Raw genomic sequence first — 13,561 nt, forward strand, 5'->3', positions numbered from 1 at the left:
TTTGAAGGATGCTCTCATCAGATCACAATCCTGCACATAAAGCACCATTCAAAGGTGAAACAGTATTGGTTCTAAGTGCATTTGCCAATTACATTGTTTTGTCTTTGTGGTGTTGCATTTGTTTCTGGCCAAAACTAATAATGTTTTGCAGTAGAGTTTAACTCTGTCACGTTTGTCTTTTTGTCTTTTGTCTTGCCTTAAACTTTTAATTCGCTGTGGCCTCTTGTTCCTTTCTTTTGCTTTGATTTCTTTTTTGTTCACCATTGTTGCTATCTACGTCTTTGCCACTGTAAGCTTGACCACTTTAATTTTCAGTCCGGCATTTGTAAGACTGTTGGGTTTGCCTCTCTTAGTGCTGAAAGTGTGGTTGTGATGTCACCACACTGTAGGCGCCTCCGCTGAATGTGCATCACCCTTCCACTCCCTGCCTCTCCAGCCCATCGCCTGAACATGTTTTCACCTCTGAAGAGGGTTGTCAGTCTCTGTGTTTTTCCTCCACAGTCTGTTCTTCTCACTGATGCCTGTCTTTCAAGAGCAAGGATGCTGTGCCAGTCCAGATGTTGACTCCACCAAGGCCTGTGTTTGCTCCTTCCGCATACACCCACCAAATCGAGACTCTCATCCATATGCCCACCCGCCCGCTCTAGACCAGAAACCTTTGCATAGCTCGAATCCATTATACTTGGTGATACCTGCCATCTTCCACTGGAAGAGAGTTCTTCGGTGCACCACTTTTCTTGACTAAGATGACCCAACTCTTTGTGTTTCTCGATGTGGTATCCCAACCAATTCATTTTTTCATATTGTCATGTATTGACTGAGACATATTTGGGTTTCTTTAGTGAATGTCATAAATACAGCTTCAATAATTCAAACGTTCATGGGCTCAACTTTATTAATTAGTTGGTCCAAATATAGAAGTATGAATTTTGAAACCCTAGTGCCTTTCATCAGTGAGTATAATGATACACATGAAAAATATGCGGTGCCTGGATAGTTTTCATCTTTGGGGACTATTTTCAGACTGAACCGGTTGGACTATTCGCAATATTACTATGTGTGCACTAATTTCATGAACATTGTACATATTCTACCGTACAGTTACGATTGGGCCTGTGGTAGCTGGAACCGCAGTGTATGCACTAGTCCAACACTTTGGAGTATGGATGTTGAGTGCAGGACTACATAGGCGTACTAGCTACTATTATAAATCGTATGTTATCCAATGGCTTGCTTTGTATCAGCAGACTCCACTTTTATTAGTATCTCGGTAGCTGAGATGGGTAGCATCATTCTTAGAGTGGAACTAGTCATTGGACGTAGTGCAGATGGAACTGGCTTTTCTTTTTTTTTTACTTGAACTGTGCTGTGGAAAAACCCTTTCTTGCCCAGTTACTGACATTCCCTTCCATGTCTCATGGCGGCTGGACTTCTAGTTGGATATTGTAGGGCTACTTGTTAGCTTTTTTAATACTTTGGAAATCCTTCAAAAAAGACAATCCCTTTTTGCAATGAAGCAGTCAGATACCCCAGGGATGGTCTTTAACATAGACAGGATGGCGAATAGCCCCTTTTGTATTCCAACATTACCTGGGAATTCCATATGAGTCCAGATGTTATACTTTCTTTTCTACACACAGTGCTTCTGTGGCAGAGGAGATCCTTTTGAAGCAGGACATCCAAGTAGCTCTAATGTTTTCTATTGGCTGTCCATGCAATGCTAGGTCATCTTCCAGACTCTCTGCTCCCATCAGATGGGGAGAATACCATTTAAGAGACTTCATTTCATCCATTGCACCCTGGTATTGCTCGCTGATTGTTTAAATGCTACTTCTTGAATGCGGCCTTCCCATGCAAGGAATGCATGCCCACACTGTCCTCTTTAGGAGAGCTTCAACCACTGTTCGGGAAGATGCAAGGAAGGTTCCCTGGCCTACATTGTACCATAAATGCACTGTTGACACCTGTTCCCCTGCAGAAACTCATTCGGAGTGGCAGATATCATAAAGTTATGCCCATGAGTCTGTAATGTTGGTTGCTCCTGCCATTCTCTTCTTATTTGCTGCATCCTAATTTCCATACACCTTGGGAATGGAGAAGCTCCACGCAAGAACAAGATCAAGTCCTTGACAATGCAGCACCTCTTTACCCTTATTCCTTCTTCTCCCTCTGTTTCCGTCAACTTATCAATATGTGTACCGAGTGGTAATACTGCCCAGGGAAATGCCAAAACTCTATGTATATCCTATGGGTGGGGCTACCCTGTAATTAATTAAGCATCCTGCTGGAATGAGAGAAACTTTGCATAATCAGAATTTATGTATCCAATTGGCACACAACTTTCTGGCCTCTTTTGTCGTCTTACAAATTTCATGGTACGTAACATCACCAGTGAATTCTGCACAGGGAAAAATGTGTGGCGTGTGGTATTTTACAAGACTCTGAATACCAGTGCTTGTGTCCAGTATTTCCTCAAGAACGGAGATGTTGTCCTTCGTACATTCCTGTCGGTTTGTGTTGTCCTAGGAAACTGCCAGCTAGAGCTGTGTGATCAGGAGAGCCTGCTTGCACTTTTGGCCTTGTTACATGAAACTTTAGGAGGTTTCTGGTAGTGCCTTATGAGACGGTGCCTACACCACATTATATGGTGCTAGTTAAGATACTAATAGTATGAACTAACTATACATGGTGCGTCCATGTTCTCTTTTGATCGTGCCTCTTACACGTTTTTTACACTTGCACTTTATATTGTTTGCTTTTTTTCTGGCGACTATCTCCTCCTTTCACTTCTTTTTCCATTATCTCACTTTTAAACTCCTATATTTTTAACTTATGAATGTAAATTGTTTTTTTAATAGTCGGTCACTATCTTAGAGTTTATTTTGCATTCATCCTTTCTCTGTTTCTATCTTGTTTAGTTTGTGTCTTTATTGCTTGCACACTTGCCTTGCTGCCTCCTACTTTACCACTGTTTCCTTGTGCTTATTTTTTCACATTTTTTACAAGATTATCCGTGTACTTTACTTTTACCATTATTTCTTTGTTCTCACTGCTGTAGCCATTTCCCTTTTGACCTTGCTAAGTTGTGTGCACCCTTGCTGTGTCCTTTGTTGCTCTGGGGTATTATTCTAGCTTCAAACTCATTGTTCATTTTATGTTCTCCATCTTTGTTTTATTAATTGCTATAATTGCCTTGTTTGCATCTTCTTTGTCTTTAATTTAATCATTTTACCAAGTTTCTGTCCTCCCGGTCTTTGTTTATTACCCTGGATTTTCACTCGAAAGATCTTCTGCATCTCGTTGATTTTGGTATTTGCTTATTTGCTCTAATATTTATTTTATTTAGACGTTATCTCATAGATGTTTTATCTTTCCTGTATGTCCCTGTATTTTGCTACTTCACTTTAGTTAATCTCCCTGTCTGATCATTGCTCTTATCAACTTGATTTTGCTTTTTCTCTATCTGACGGTTTGCTTTTGCCTTTATCTCTTTGACTTTTTTGCAATTAATTTCTATCTTGCCTCTATATCATTTTATTGACTCTTAGCTTTAACTCCTGGTTAAATTATCTTCATGATACTTTAACACCTGTGCCTTTGTGTGTTTTTTTGCTCTACTTTCTGTATCTTTTAGTTGTCCGGTTGCTTCTCTCTCACTTATTTTTCCTGTTTCTTCTGTTGTGCTTTATTGCCTTTTTGCCCTTGTTTCCTGGTTCTAGCGTATGTGGTTCGGTTTTTGTCTCTGCCTCTTTTTCTAGATCATATTGGATTTGTCTCTTGCCTCTACCAGTTAATTGTGTTCCCTGCCTCCTTCTGCCTCTATAAATTTACCTCGTTCTCTTGTTTCTACTCCCCAAGTTGGTCGTAGCTTTTTCCCCCATCATGCCTGCTTTGCTTCTTTATGCTTGCATATCGATCAGTTTGGTTTCTTGTCTGTTTTCTATCTATTGCCTCAGTATATGGTTTTGCCTAAGTAACCTTCAATTTTCTCCTTTTTTCTTGATAGCTCTATTTTTGCTCTTGCCTTTGGCTAATTGTTTTTTGCTATTGTCTGTATTGCCCTAGTGTTTGCTCTTTCCTCTTTCTTTTTTTTCCAATCTTTGTTGTTGCCTTTATGTCCTTTGTGTTTGCTATTGCATTTGTCTTGCTGCTTTTGGTGCTCACTCCATCACTTTAGTCTTTACTCTTAATCGTTGCTTTCTATTTTGTTCTATTTCTTTATGTATTGTATGTTTACTTTCCTCTGTCTCATACGTGTCTGTTTTTGTTTCTGTCTTTTAATTTTGTATTTCCTTTCTCAGATTAGAGTTCTTGTAGGGATCACGTTTGATGTTTGTTCCTGCTTTGGTCTCATCTGTTTCCCTCATCTATATTAATTTGACTTGTGCTCCTGCCTCTACCAATTTTGTTTTTTTCTTGTATCTTGCCCCTTTCACATTGGTTCGCTCATGTCTTCATTGTGTTAGTATTTGGTGTTGCCTCTGTTACCATGCTTTTTTCTCCAACCTCGGTTTCTTTTTTCCTTTGCCTCTGTGGTTTTGAATTTGCTGTTGCCTCTGGCTAATTAGTTTGAGCTCCTGCCTCTAACTTGATATTTTGTTGTTCTTGCATCTGTGTTAATGTTTCGTGTTCTTGCCATTTTCTTACCTTTAGCTGTTGTCTTTTTTTTTGGTTTATGCCACATGTGCGTCACATCTAACATGATTTCTGTCCTTATGGAACAAGGTTAAAGACATCCAGTTTGTGTGCTTGCCTTTACCCATCGTTAATGCTCTGTTATCTTATTAGTTACGTTATTTTTTCCCAGTTATGTTTTCCTGTTGCCTAATACCTCTCTTTTTTGCTTGTACCTCTTACTTTTTCTTTTGTCCTTTTGCACGTGCTTCTCAGTTTTCTCTTCGTATTTTCTCATGTCTCTATTGACTGGTTAGTAGAAGTCTGTGTTGCATTTTGTGCTCTTGCCTGGTTTTTCCTCTTGGATGGCTTTATTCACACTGTTTATATTGTCTTCGTTTTTTGTCCTTACATATAGTGAATTTGTGTTTTCTTTCGCCTCTTACTCATTGTCTTTGTCTTTTTGTTGTCTTTTGTTTATTTTCTATACATGTCCCTTCTTTACTATTTCATTGCTTTTGCCTCTATCTAATTTTTCGTCCTCTTGCCTCGAACTTCTGAGTTGCCGTGCTTGCCTTTGGTTGATTTGCATTTGATCTGGTGACTGTCCTTCTCAAGCCAGTATTTTTTCCGATATGTGTTTTAGTGAATAAGTTCAACTTCTGTGTGATGGTGCATTATTTGCATGTATTGTTTAGTTTTTTGGAGCATTCCATTGCCTCAGAAATAATGTCTTCCCCTCCTTAACATGTCATATTCTATATCTCATGTTCCTTGTGTTTCTGCAGCCAATGCTGGCAGCGGCTGGAGGATCAGACCCAGAAACTAGCTCAGTTCCAGTGACATCATTCTCTCACCAGCAAGATGAGGGTAAGTGGTGGTAGTGGGGTGTGAGGGAGGGGTTAGAAGATGAGCTGGAGAGGTTATAAAGATGGATGTGTTAAGCAGAACATATTTCCCTTGGATGGGGAAAGTAAGGCTTGGTGGACATGGAGGGCAAACGCAATGGCAGCTTTTTAAAGCAAATTATGTTCATTTTGGTTTCAATTTGAAAGAACTCTTTCAAAGACTGACATTATTATTTTATTTTTTCTTCTACAAATGTTTATAGGAATAAAATGTCTTGATTAAAAGTCAATAGATGGATAGATAGAGATACATTTAAAGGCACGTCCACAATAGATTTGAAATATATGACAAATGATATCAGAGACGTTAGGACTGACATGGAATAGGGTTATAATAACAAATCCTCGTATTTATTTTGAAAGAAAATGCTATTCTGAAAGAGAATCCAGCATTGTCGTTTCCTCGATCTCTGGAACAGTATACTTGAGGAAACTCCACTGCTGGACTCTGGAAGTACTTATTTTGTGCTAAATAAATAAATTAGTGCAGATGCCCAAAGTTTTTCTTAATAGGCCGTTGCCAATGCTGCCAAATGCCGGGGGTTGCTGAATATTAAGGCGAGGTTGACTTGATTCCACCTCATGCTTCTTTCCTCCACCACCCTAGATTTTCAGTCTCTTTATCTCACTCCTACAAGGTTTTTTTTTCATCCCTTTGCTGCTGATTTCATATTTTTTGTTCTTCGTCTTTTCAACAATTTCTGTCTTTCTCTCACTTGTGTGGGTCAAAGTCTGAGGTTATTAAATAGGTCATAGTCCCTAAAAATTAGTGCCTGGACCCAGCACCTGCCTCCACCAGGAGAAATTGAGTACTGAACTCCTGTCCTTTCAAAATAAATTCGAAGTGTTACTGCATGTTTAGGGACAGAAGAGTTGAGCATAAGTACACAGCAAGAACCGCACCCTCCCAAGCTCTGCGGCCCTTCTAGAAAACTTCAGAAACGTCGGCTTCACACAGCATGTTACCAATCCCATCCACACCGCCAGACACCTACTGGATCCGATTTTTCCTCAGTCAGCAACCTCTCAGTCAACAACCCAGCAACTTTGACCTGGACAGACCACACCTTCATCTGTATCTGCATACCCATCTCGCATCACCACAGTTTCACCACCACCGGAACTGCCCGCCGCAGTTAGAAAAGCATCACAGAAGAGGAGTTGGCTTCCACCCTCTCTGAGCACCAGACCAAGCACACAGGGCCGGCTTTATGGTGGTACAGCCGCACTTGGTGTGAGGGGCGCTCTGTTTAGAAATAACTTACTGATTTAAAAGCACCTACTGCAGAGTTCCTTGTGTGTCCAGTAGTTTTCAGACAGCAGTAAAAATGTCAAGATAACTGGTGATTAATGTTCTTGCTGGAGAGAGATCTGAGTTTTGTCAAGTGGCAGTTTTGACTCCTTAAGTACCACAGAAGGTATTCTGCCTGCTCCAAAGAACGTGCACAATGCTGATTACAAAACTGTATTTTATGGGGCTAGCTCAGTGGGGTTCTGCTTTTGTTACAGAGAGCCTTTTGTTGATTGCAGTTCATAAGTTACAATTATAATATAAAACTGTGATATATGAAGTGTCATCAAAGAGTGGCATGTCGTGGAGAAGGAGGACATGAGAGATGCCAAAAAAGATTGCCATACCGGGCACCACCAGCTCTAAAGTTGGCCCTGCGAGTACACCAGCAACTAGCCAAAAGTAATCAAGAGCCTCCCCAACTGGATCACTGCATACACCAACACCCCAGTTCCCCTTTAGTGCAACCAAGCACAAGAGTCCGGACACAGACCAACTGATATGCAGAGGAACTCAGGCTGATGAAACACCACTGCAAGCAACTGGAGCATACATGGAGAAGTCAAGACACCGCAGATAAAGACCTCATCAAATCAACCCTGGAGGCTACCACCAGCAGATAAAGAATACCAAGTGCACAGCTCTTTCAGATTGCATCAGCAACAGCACTAACAACAGCAACAAAATCTTGGCCATCATGAAAGGTTTCACCACACTTCCTGCAACCTCTAGCAACATCACCACCTCTCAAGATCTTTGCCACAAGCTCTTCTGCTCTGTTCTTTTGTAGCAAAATCACCTCGATATACAGCAGCCCCTGTCCTCAACTGGACCCCGTCATCATCACAGCTCAATTTCCCAACACTACCGATGAATAAACCCTGACCTCGAGGTCTGTTATCACCACAGTCCACTTCAGTGTTGCCATGAAGAACATTCACTTGAGGGCTTCATCTGACCCTTGCCCCCACCAGACCTTTACCAAGGGACTCCTACTGATCAACGAAGCATAACACCCATCCTTAATGTCTCCATGGACTCGGCCACATCCCTGGTTACCTGAAAACAAGCCACCATCAGGCCCTGCTAAAGAAGCCATTCTATGACCCAGCCACACTTTCCAGCTACATACCATGCAAGGTAAAGGTCTTGGAGAAACTAATCTACCGACGCCATACCTACCACCTCAGCAACCATTAGCTCCTAAATGCCAAACAGTCCGAATTCAGACTGAACCACAATACAGAAACAACACTCATCACCACTACAGATGGCATCCACATTATCCTTGATAGAGGAGACATGGACACCCTCATTCTCCTGGACCTCTCAGCAGCTTTTTACATGGTCTCACAATCCATTCTCATCAGATGCCTGCACGAGTTTTGTATCCAAGGACCCTCTCTCTGTTGCATCTGCTCCTTCTTAACGGATAGCACACAAGCAGTCAGCCTGGCACCCTACTCCTCAAAAGCCAGCATACTCCTCTGTAGAGTGCCTCAAGGTTCATCGCTCAACTCCACTCTCTTTAGTGCATACATGATCCCTCTGGCCAATGTCATCCATGTACACATCAACATCTTCTACTATGCTGATGGCCTGCAACTCATTTTCTCCCTCTCGGACAGGACACCCAGAGCAAGAAACCAGTTCACTGCCCGCATGACTGAAGTCACTAACTGGATGAAAGCCAACTGTCTTAAAATAAACAGCAACAAGATAGAAGTAGTGATCTTCTGCAAGAACGCGTCACCATGGGACTCCAACTGGTGACCAGGGGAACTCCGACACACAGCCAGGTCCCATAGCAGGAACCTCTGAATAATCTTCAACAGCAAATTGGACATGACTGCACAGGTCAAAGCCACCACTGTATCCTGCTTCCACACCTCGAAGATGCTTAGGATTTTCAAATAGCTCACAAAAAACACCAGCAAAATGGTCACTCTCGCCCTAGACATCAGAAGGTTGGACTATGGGAACACCCTTTAGGCCAAGATCACAAGCAACTCACTGGAAGACTACACACCATCTAGAACTCTACAGCCAGACTCCTCCTCACCCTCCCATACATAACTTGCATCACACCACACCTCAGCAAGCTCCACTGGCTCTTAATACACAAACCTGCTCAATTCAAACTCTTCACACACATTCTGCACTCTACACTACTCAGACCTCACCTACCTGAACAATCGCATCTTCTTCCAACAACCACCTAGACACCTGCGCTCCAAAGGACTCTTACTTGCACACATCCCAAGCATACACAGAGTTAGATCGGAAGACGGACATTATCTTACAATGCTCCTAAATCCCATTCCACATCAGAGCATACTTCCCTCTTCTTGAATTCTGCAAGAAGCTGAAGACCTGGCTTTTCCATTATCCAATCTACCACAGGCAGGGCTAGACGCACACATCTGCTCAGCACCAGAACACCCTCGCAGATTGTTACTTAAGATTAGGAAATATAGGGGGTCACAATCCAACCTGCCTCATAAGTATTAATGAGATGGGGCACAAATTGTAACTCACTGGGATCAGAGGCCATTACAGCTACGGTGGCCTGCTGGGATAAGCAAATTGCCTTATTTAAAACAATCCTAGACATGCTAGAATCTTTTTTATGATCTACGTGTTTTGGAAGGATTACTGTGATGATGGAAATAAAAGAGAACATTTGCAGTTTTTTAAAGGATATTCCTATGGTATAGCTAGTGAAGAGATTTTATTAAGCCCTGAAGAAGCAGCAGTTCACTTCAAGCCACGAAACGTGTGCTATTCAATATCAAAAAGGCCAATATTTGCACTTGAAATGAATGGAAAGTGACTCTATTGAAATTGTTTGACTATACTATATCCATGACATTTTGAAGTAGGAGTACTACATTTTTGAAGTAATGTTACCTACTACATGAAGATACGAACTTGCCAAACAAAAATCAAAGCTAATAAAAGTAATATTGTATTGAGAAGTTCAACATATAAATGTAATTGTTTTTTCATTCAAACAGTGTTATGTTTTGCTTATTTGGACTCTCCAATTTGTAGAATCTATTGTTACAATGTTTCATGACATTTTGGCACTAGGGTGATTTTTCCAGGTTTTTGGCAACCTGGTGGGTTGAGTCCCCTGGTTTGTGTATTTTTTACATGTAAGACTCGATGCTGTAGGCACACCTACAAGGCCAAGCGGCAACATGAGTTGAGGTAAGTAGAAAGAGTTTGTCACTGTCCTTATCAAGCGACAGTGAGGAAGATGGATTTGCAATATCAGTGTTGACAGCTGAACATCCTTCACATGTGGGATTAGCTTCTTGCAAGGAAAAATGCAGGTCAAAGCTAGGTCAACAAGTGAAAGTGTGAAATTCATTCGGACACTGTCCTAAGATCACACTGAAAGTGAATGCGTGCTCCATACCTTTTATCATAGACAGTGGCTCGTCAATAAACATAATGGCAAAGGAAAAGTAGAATGAACTGTCTTCAGAGCCCCATTTAAGCCAGTTGAAAATCAAAGTGTATACATCATCTGCTTTGATGCCACTGCAAAGTCAAGGTGGATTCATAGCAACTGTGGAACATAAAAAGAAGAAAGTACAAGCAGCAATTCATGTCTTGCCAGGGACTTCATCAAGTGCATGTTTACTCAGTTTCAGTCCTGCTTTTGATGGTGCTAGTTTCTGTAAACTACAATGTTAATGCCTGCATGAAATAGTGAATCAGTTTCCATCCTTGTGTCATGGATTAGGAAGACCATGAAAGTGGAACCTCCCATAAATGAGGACATCCGTCCTATTGTTCAATAGCCTCGTCAAATTGCATTTCATTTACATGGGGTTGTTGAAAAAAACTTGAGCCACTATTAAAGCACATCATTGAGCGGTCCACCGGTCCGATACTATGGGTATTATCCATCGTTGTAATGCCAAAAAAGGATAGAGGAAGAGCCGTGCGCATCTACATTGATATGTGCCAAGTAAACAAGGCATTCAAAAGAGAACGACATGCAGGTCTGTGCATTGCTGTCATGATTACGCAGCTGAATGGAGCTAAAGTCTTTTCCCGCCTTGATTTGAGCCAAGGGTATCACTAGTTAGAACTCAAAGAGAGCTGCAGGTACATTGCTATCTTTTGGACTCGTGTTGTTTTTTTCAATATGAAAGGCTACGTTTAGAGTGTCACCAGCTGCAGAACTTCTCTGGATGTCTTTATTTGCATGATACAGCCAGTCACAAATGCGTTCAATTACAGTGATCACCTGCTAGTTTTTGGGGCCACAGGAAAGGAACATGATAAAAGCTCTTACACAAGTTGTTGTATACTTGCTGATGCAGGTCTCACTTTAAATACAGAAAAGTGAGAATTTCATAAAACCAAATTTGGTTACATCTTTTCTGAAGGGGGAATGACTCCAGATCCAAATAAAGTACTGGCCTTGTCAGCCACGTCTCCCTCACAAGATGCAAATAGGCTGCGATAATTCCTTCGTATGGCCAGTTACTGTTCAGGGTATAAACGTGACTTTGCCACTGTAAGTGCCCTATGGAGAGACGTAATGAACCAAAATGTTCCATTTCAATTGTAAAGTAAATGTGAACCCAGCTTCAAGAAAATCAACCATGCAATTGAAATGGCATACTTTGACCTGAAATTGCATATGGAGGTTGTTGTTGATGCAAGCCCAGTGGGGTTGGGTGCCATCCTTGCCCAGCACACTGGACATCTCAAAAGATGTGCTAATACTCTGACATTATTACACACCAATCGTGGCGAAAACATACTAAACCTCTTCATGATGACCTTGAATACCAGAAATAAAAAAATGTGCAAGAAGAACTTTCAGTTACCCCAGAAGGCATCATCTTACCAGGCTTAAGAATTGTCATACCCGAGAGTCTGAGACAACAAGTTATTGAACTGGCACATGAGGGGCACCATGGAGTTGTTGCTATGAAACGAGCTTTACGGGACAGAGTGTGGTACCCTCGTCTGATGAAAGATTTGAAAAAGTTTTAAAGGCATGTCATTTGTGCAACTGTTAGTAGTCCAAGACAACCTCACATCTGTTAAGCATGTCTGATCTCCCAAAGCATGCATGGGAGCAGATTGCAATTGATTTCTTTAGACCCCTTGACAATCGATATCGGCTAGTGATTGCTGATGATTATTCCTGTTTTCTCCTTTATGGAAGATCTGTAGTCGACTACTCAGGACAAAGACATTGAGAGACTAAAAATGTATTTTCACAACATGGGGTGTTCATTTAATTTTGAAATATGACAATGGCGCACCTTCCAATAGTCGAGAATTAAAAAACTTTCTCACTCATTTAAATGTCAAGCATCGGAACAGCTCACCTCTCTTGATACAGGCAAATGATGTTGTTGAAACATTTATGAGCACCCTCAAGAAGGCCGTTCAGTGCGTTGCGCTGTAAAAGCTTTGACTCAAACAAGTCCTTCAGTCTACACTTTGTGCATACAGGGCAACTCACCGTTCTACCGCGGGTGATAGCCCTGCCACCTTAAATCTTAGGAGAGCCATAGGAACCAAATTGCCACAATGGACCACTGAGAGATCTATTGACATTGAAAAACTTCAAACCACTGACTCATGGCACAAATGCAAAATGAAGACCTTTGCGGATAGATGCGGCAGTGCTCGGAGCACTGTATTCAACAGAGGAGACCAAGTTATCATCAGGCAGAAACGGAAATGCAAGTCTGAGGCTCCTTTCGATGCTGGCCCACTGAGGGTTCTGACTAGTAAAGGACAGGGTGACTGCTCACCGTCCTGGAAAGTCCATTACAGCAAATTCTTCTCATTTCAAGCACCTGCGTAGACCTTCACCAACTCCAGATGTCAGGAGTGAGACTTGTCCTCCTGAGAATCCAGAGGGCCCAATGACTGTACCGATGTTGCCAGTGCCAGTCATGGAGGTTTGTCCAGTATCTCCCTAGCCTCACATGACCAGATCTGGGCAATGGATTCAAGCACCAAAATGACTTATTGAAGAGTTGCAATGTAGATATATATATTATTGGTACTTTTTAATTGAACAAAGGGGTAGATATAGTGTCTTGTAAGTTAGAGATGGCACAACCCTTGTGTTTCCCGACAGACTCCTAACAACAGTGGCATTGGGGAACGGAAATCGTGATTTAGAATGTTCAGTTAATGGTTGCACGTTAAGACGTGTAGTTCCAAGCTGCGTTTGTGGCGTGATCATTTCCTTGTATCCAGGCTGGGGAGGATGCTACAATAGGTCCTGTACAAAGCTGACTCTCAAGCCATATCTAATAAACGCATCCATTCTGCCTCAGCCAGGCCATCCTCAAAGCCATGTCGGGTTACAGACTGGTTAATGCACGATGTTGTGCTAATGAAACATTCTTCTCCAGTGCTTAGACGCCGCCTTAGCTGTTTCACCTGTCTATTGTTTTTCTAAAACCTAGATTTAGATACCTTCCGACCTGATTATCGTATTTATATTGTCTTAGAGTTTTTAAATGGAAAGTATTTGTATATCTGTTTTAGAGTCAGTAGAGTAGGTTCCTTGTCTTCAAACAGATACGCCTAATCTTTATTATAATTGTGGTTGACTGTGATGATTTTAATTAATACATACATAAGACATATACCCAGAGGCCTTTTGGGTCATTGGGCTCCATCCATCGATCTGCTAAATTGTCATTGGCATTTTGCGTTCGCACACAACAGCATAGAGCATAGGGTCAGCCCA

General features: G+C 41.6%; 1 protein-coding gene across 2 annotated transcripts in view; it reads left to right on the forward strand.

Moving 5' to 3' along the window:
• The window catches only part of PIEZO1 (piezo type mechanosensitive ion channel component 1 (Er blood group)), a 901,942-nt gene that overhangs the window by 590,491 nt on the left and 297,890 nt on the right, over positions 1-13,561 (forward strand). For both annotated transcript variants that reach the window (XM_086945809.1, XM_086945810.1), the window contains exon 10: positions 5,403-5,484. In XM_086945809.1, the coding sequence (XP_086801935.1) occupies positions 5,403-5,484 (82 nt within the window). The remainder of the gene's footprint in view (positions 1-5,402; positions 5,485-13,561) is intronic.

The sequence above is a fragment of the Lissotriton vulgaris genome, chromosome 12 (genome assembly GCF_964263255.1).
Source record: "Lissotriton vulgaris chromosome 12, aLisVul1.2, whole genome shotgun sequence".
NCBI classification, from domain to species: Eukaryota; Metazoa; Chordata; class Amphibia; order Caudata; family Salamandridae; genus Lissotriton; species Lissotriton vulgaris.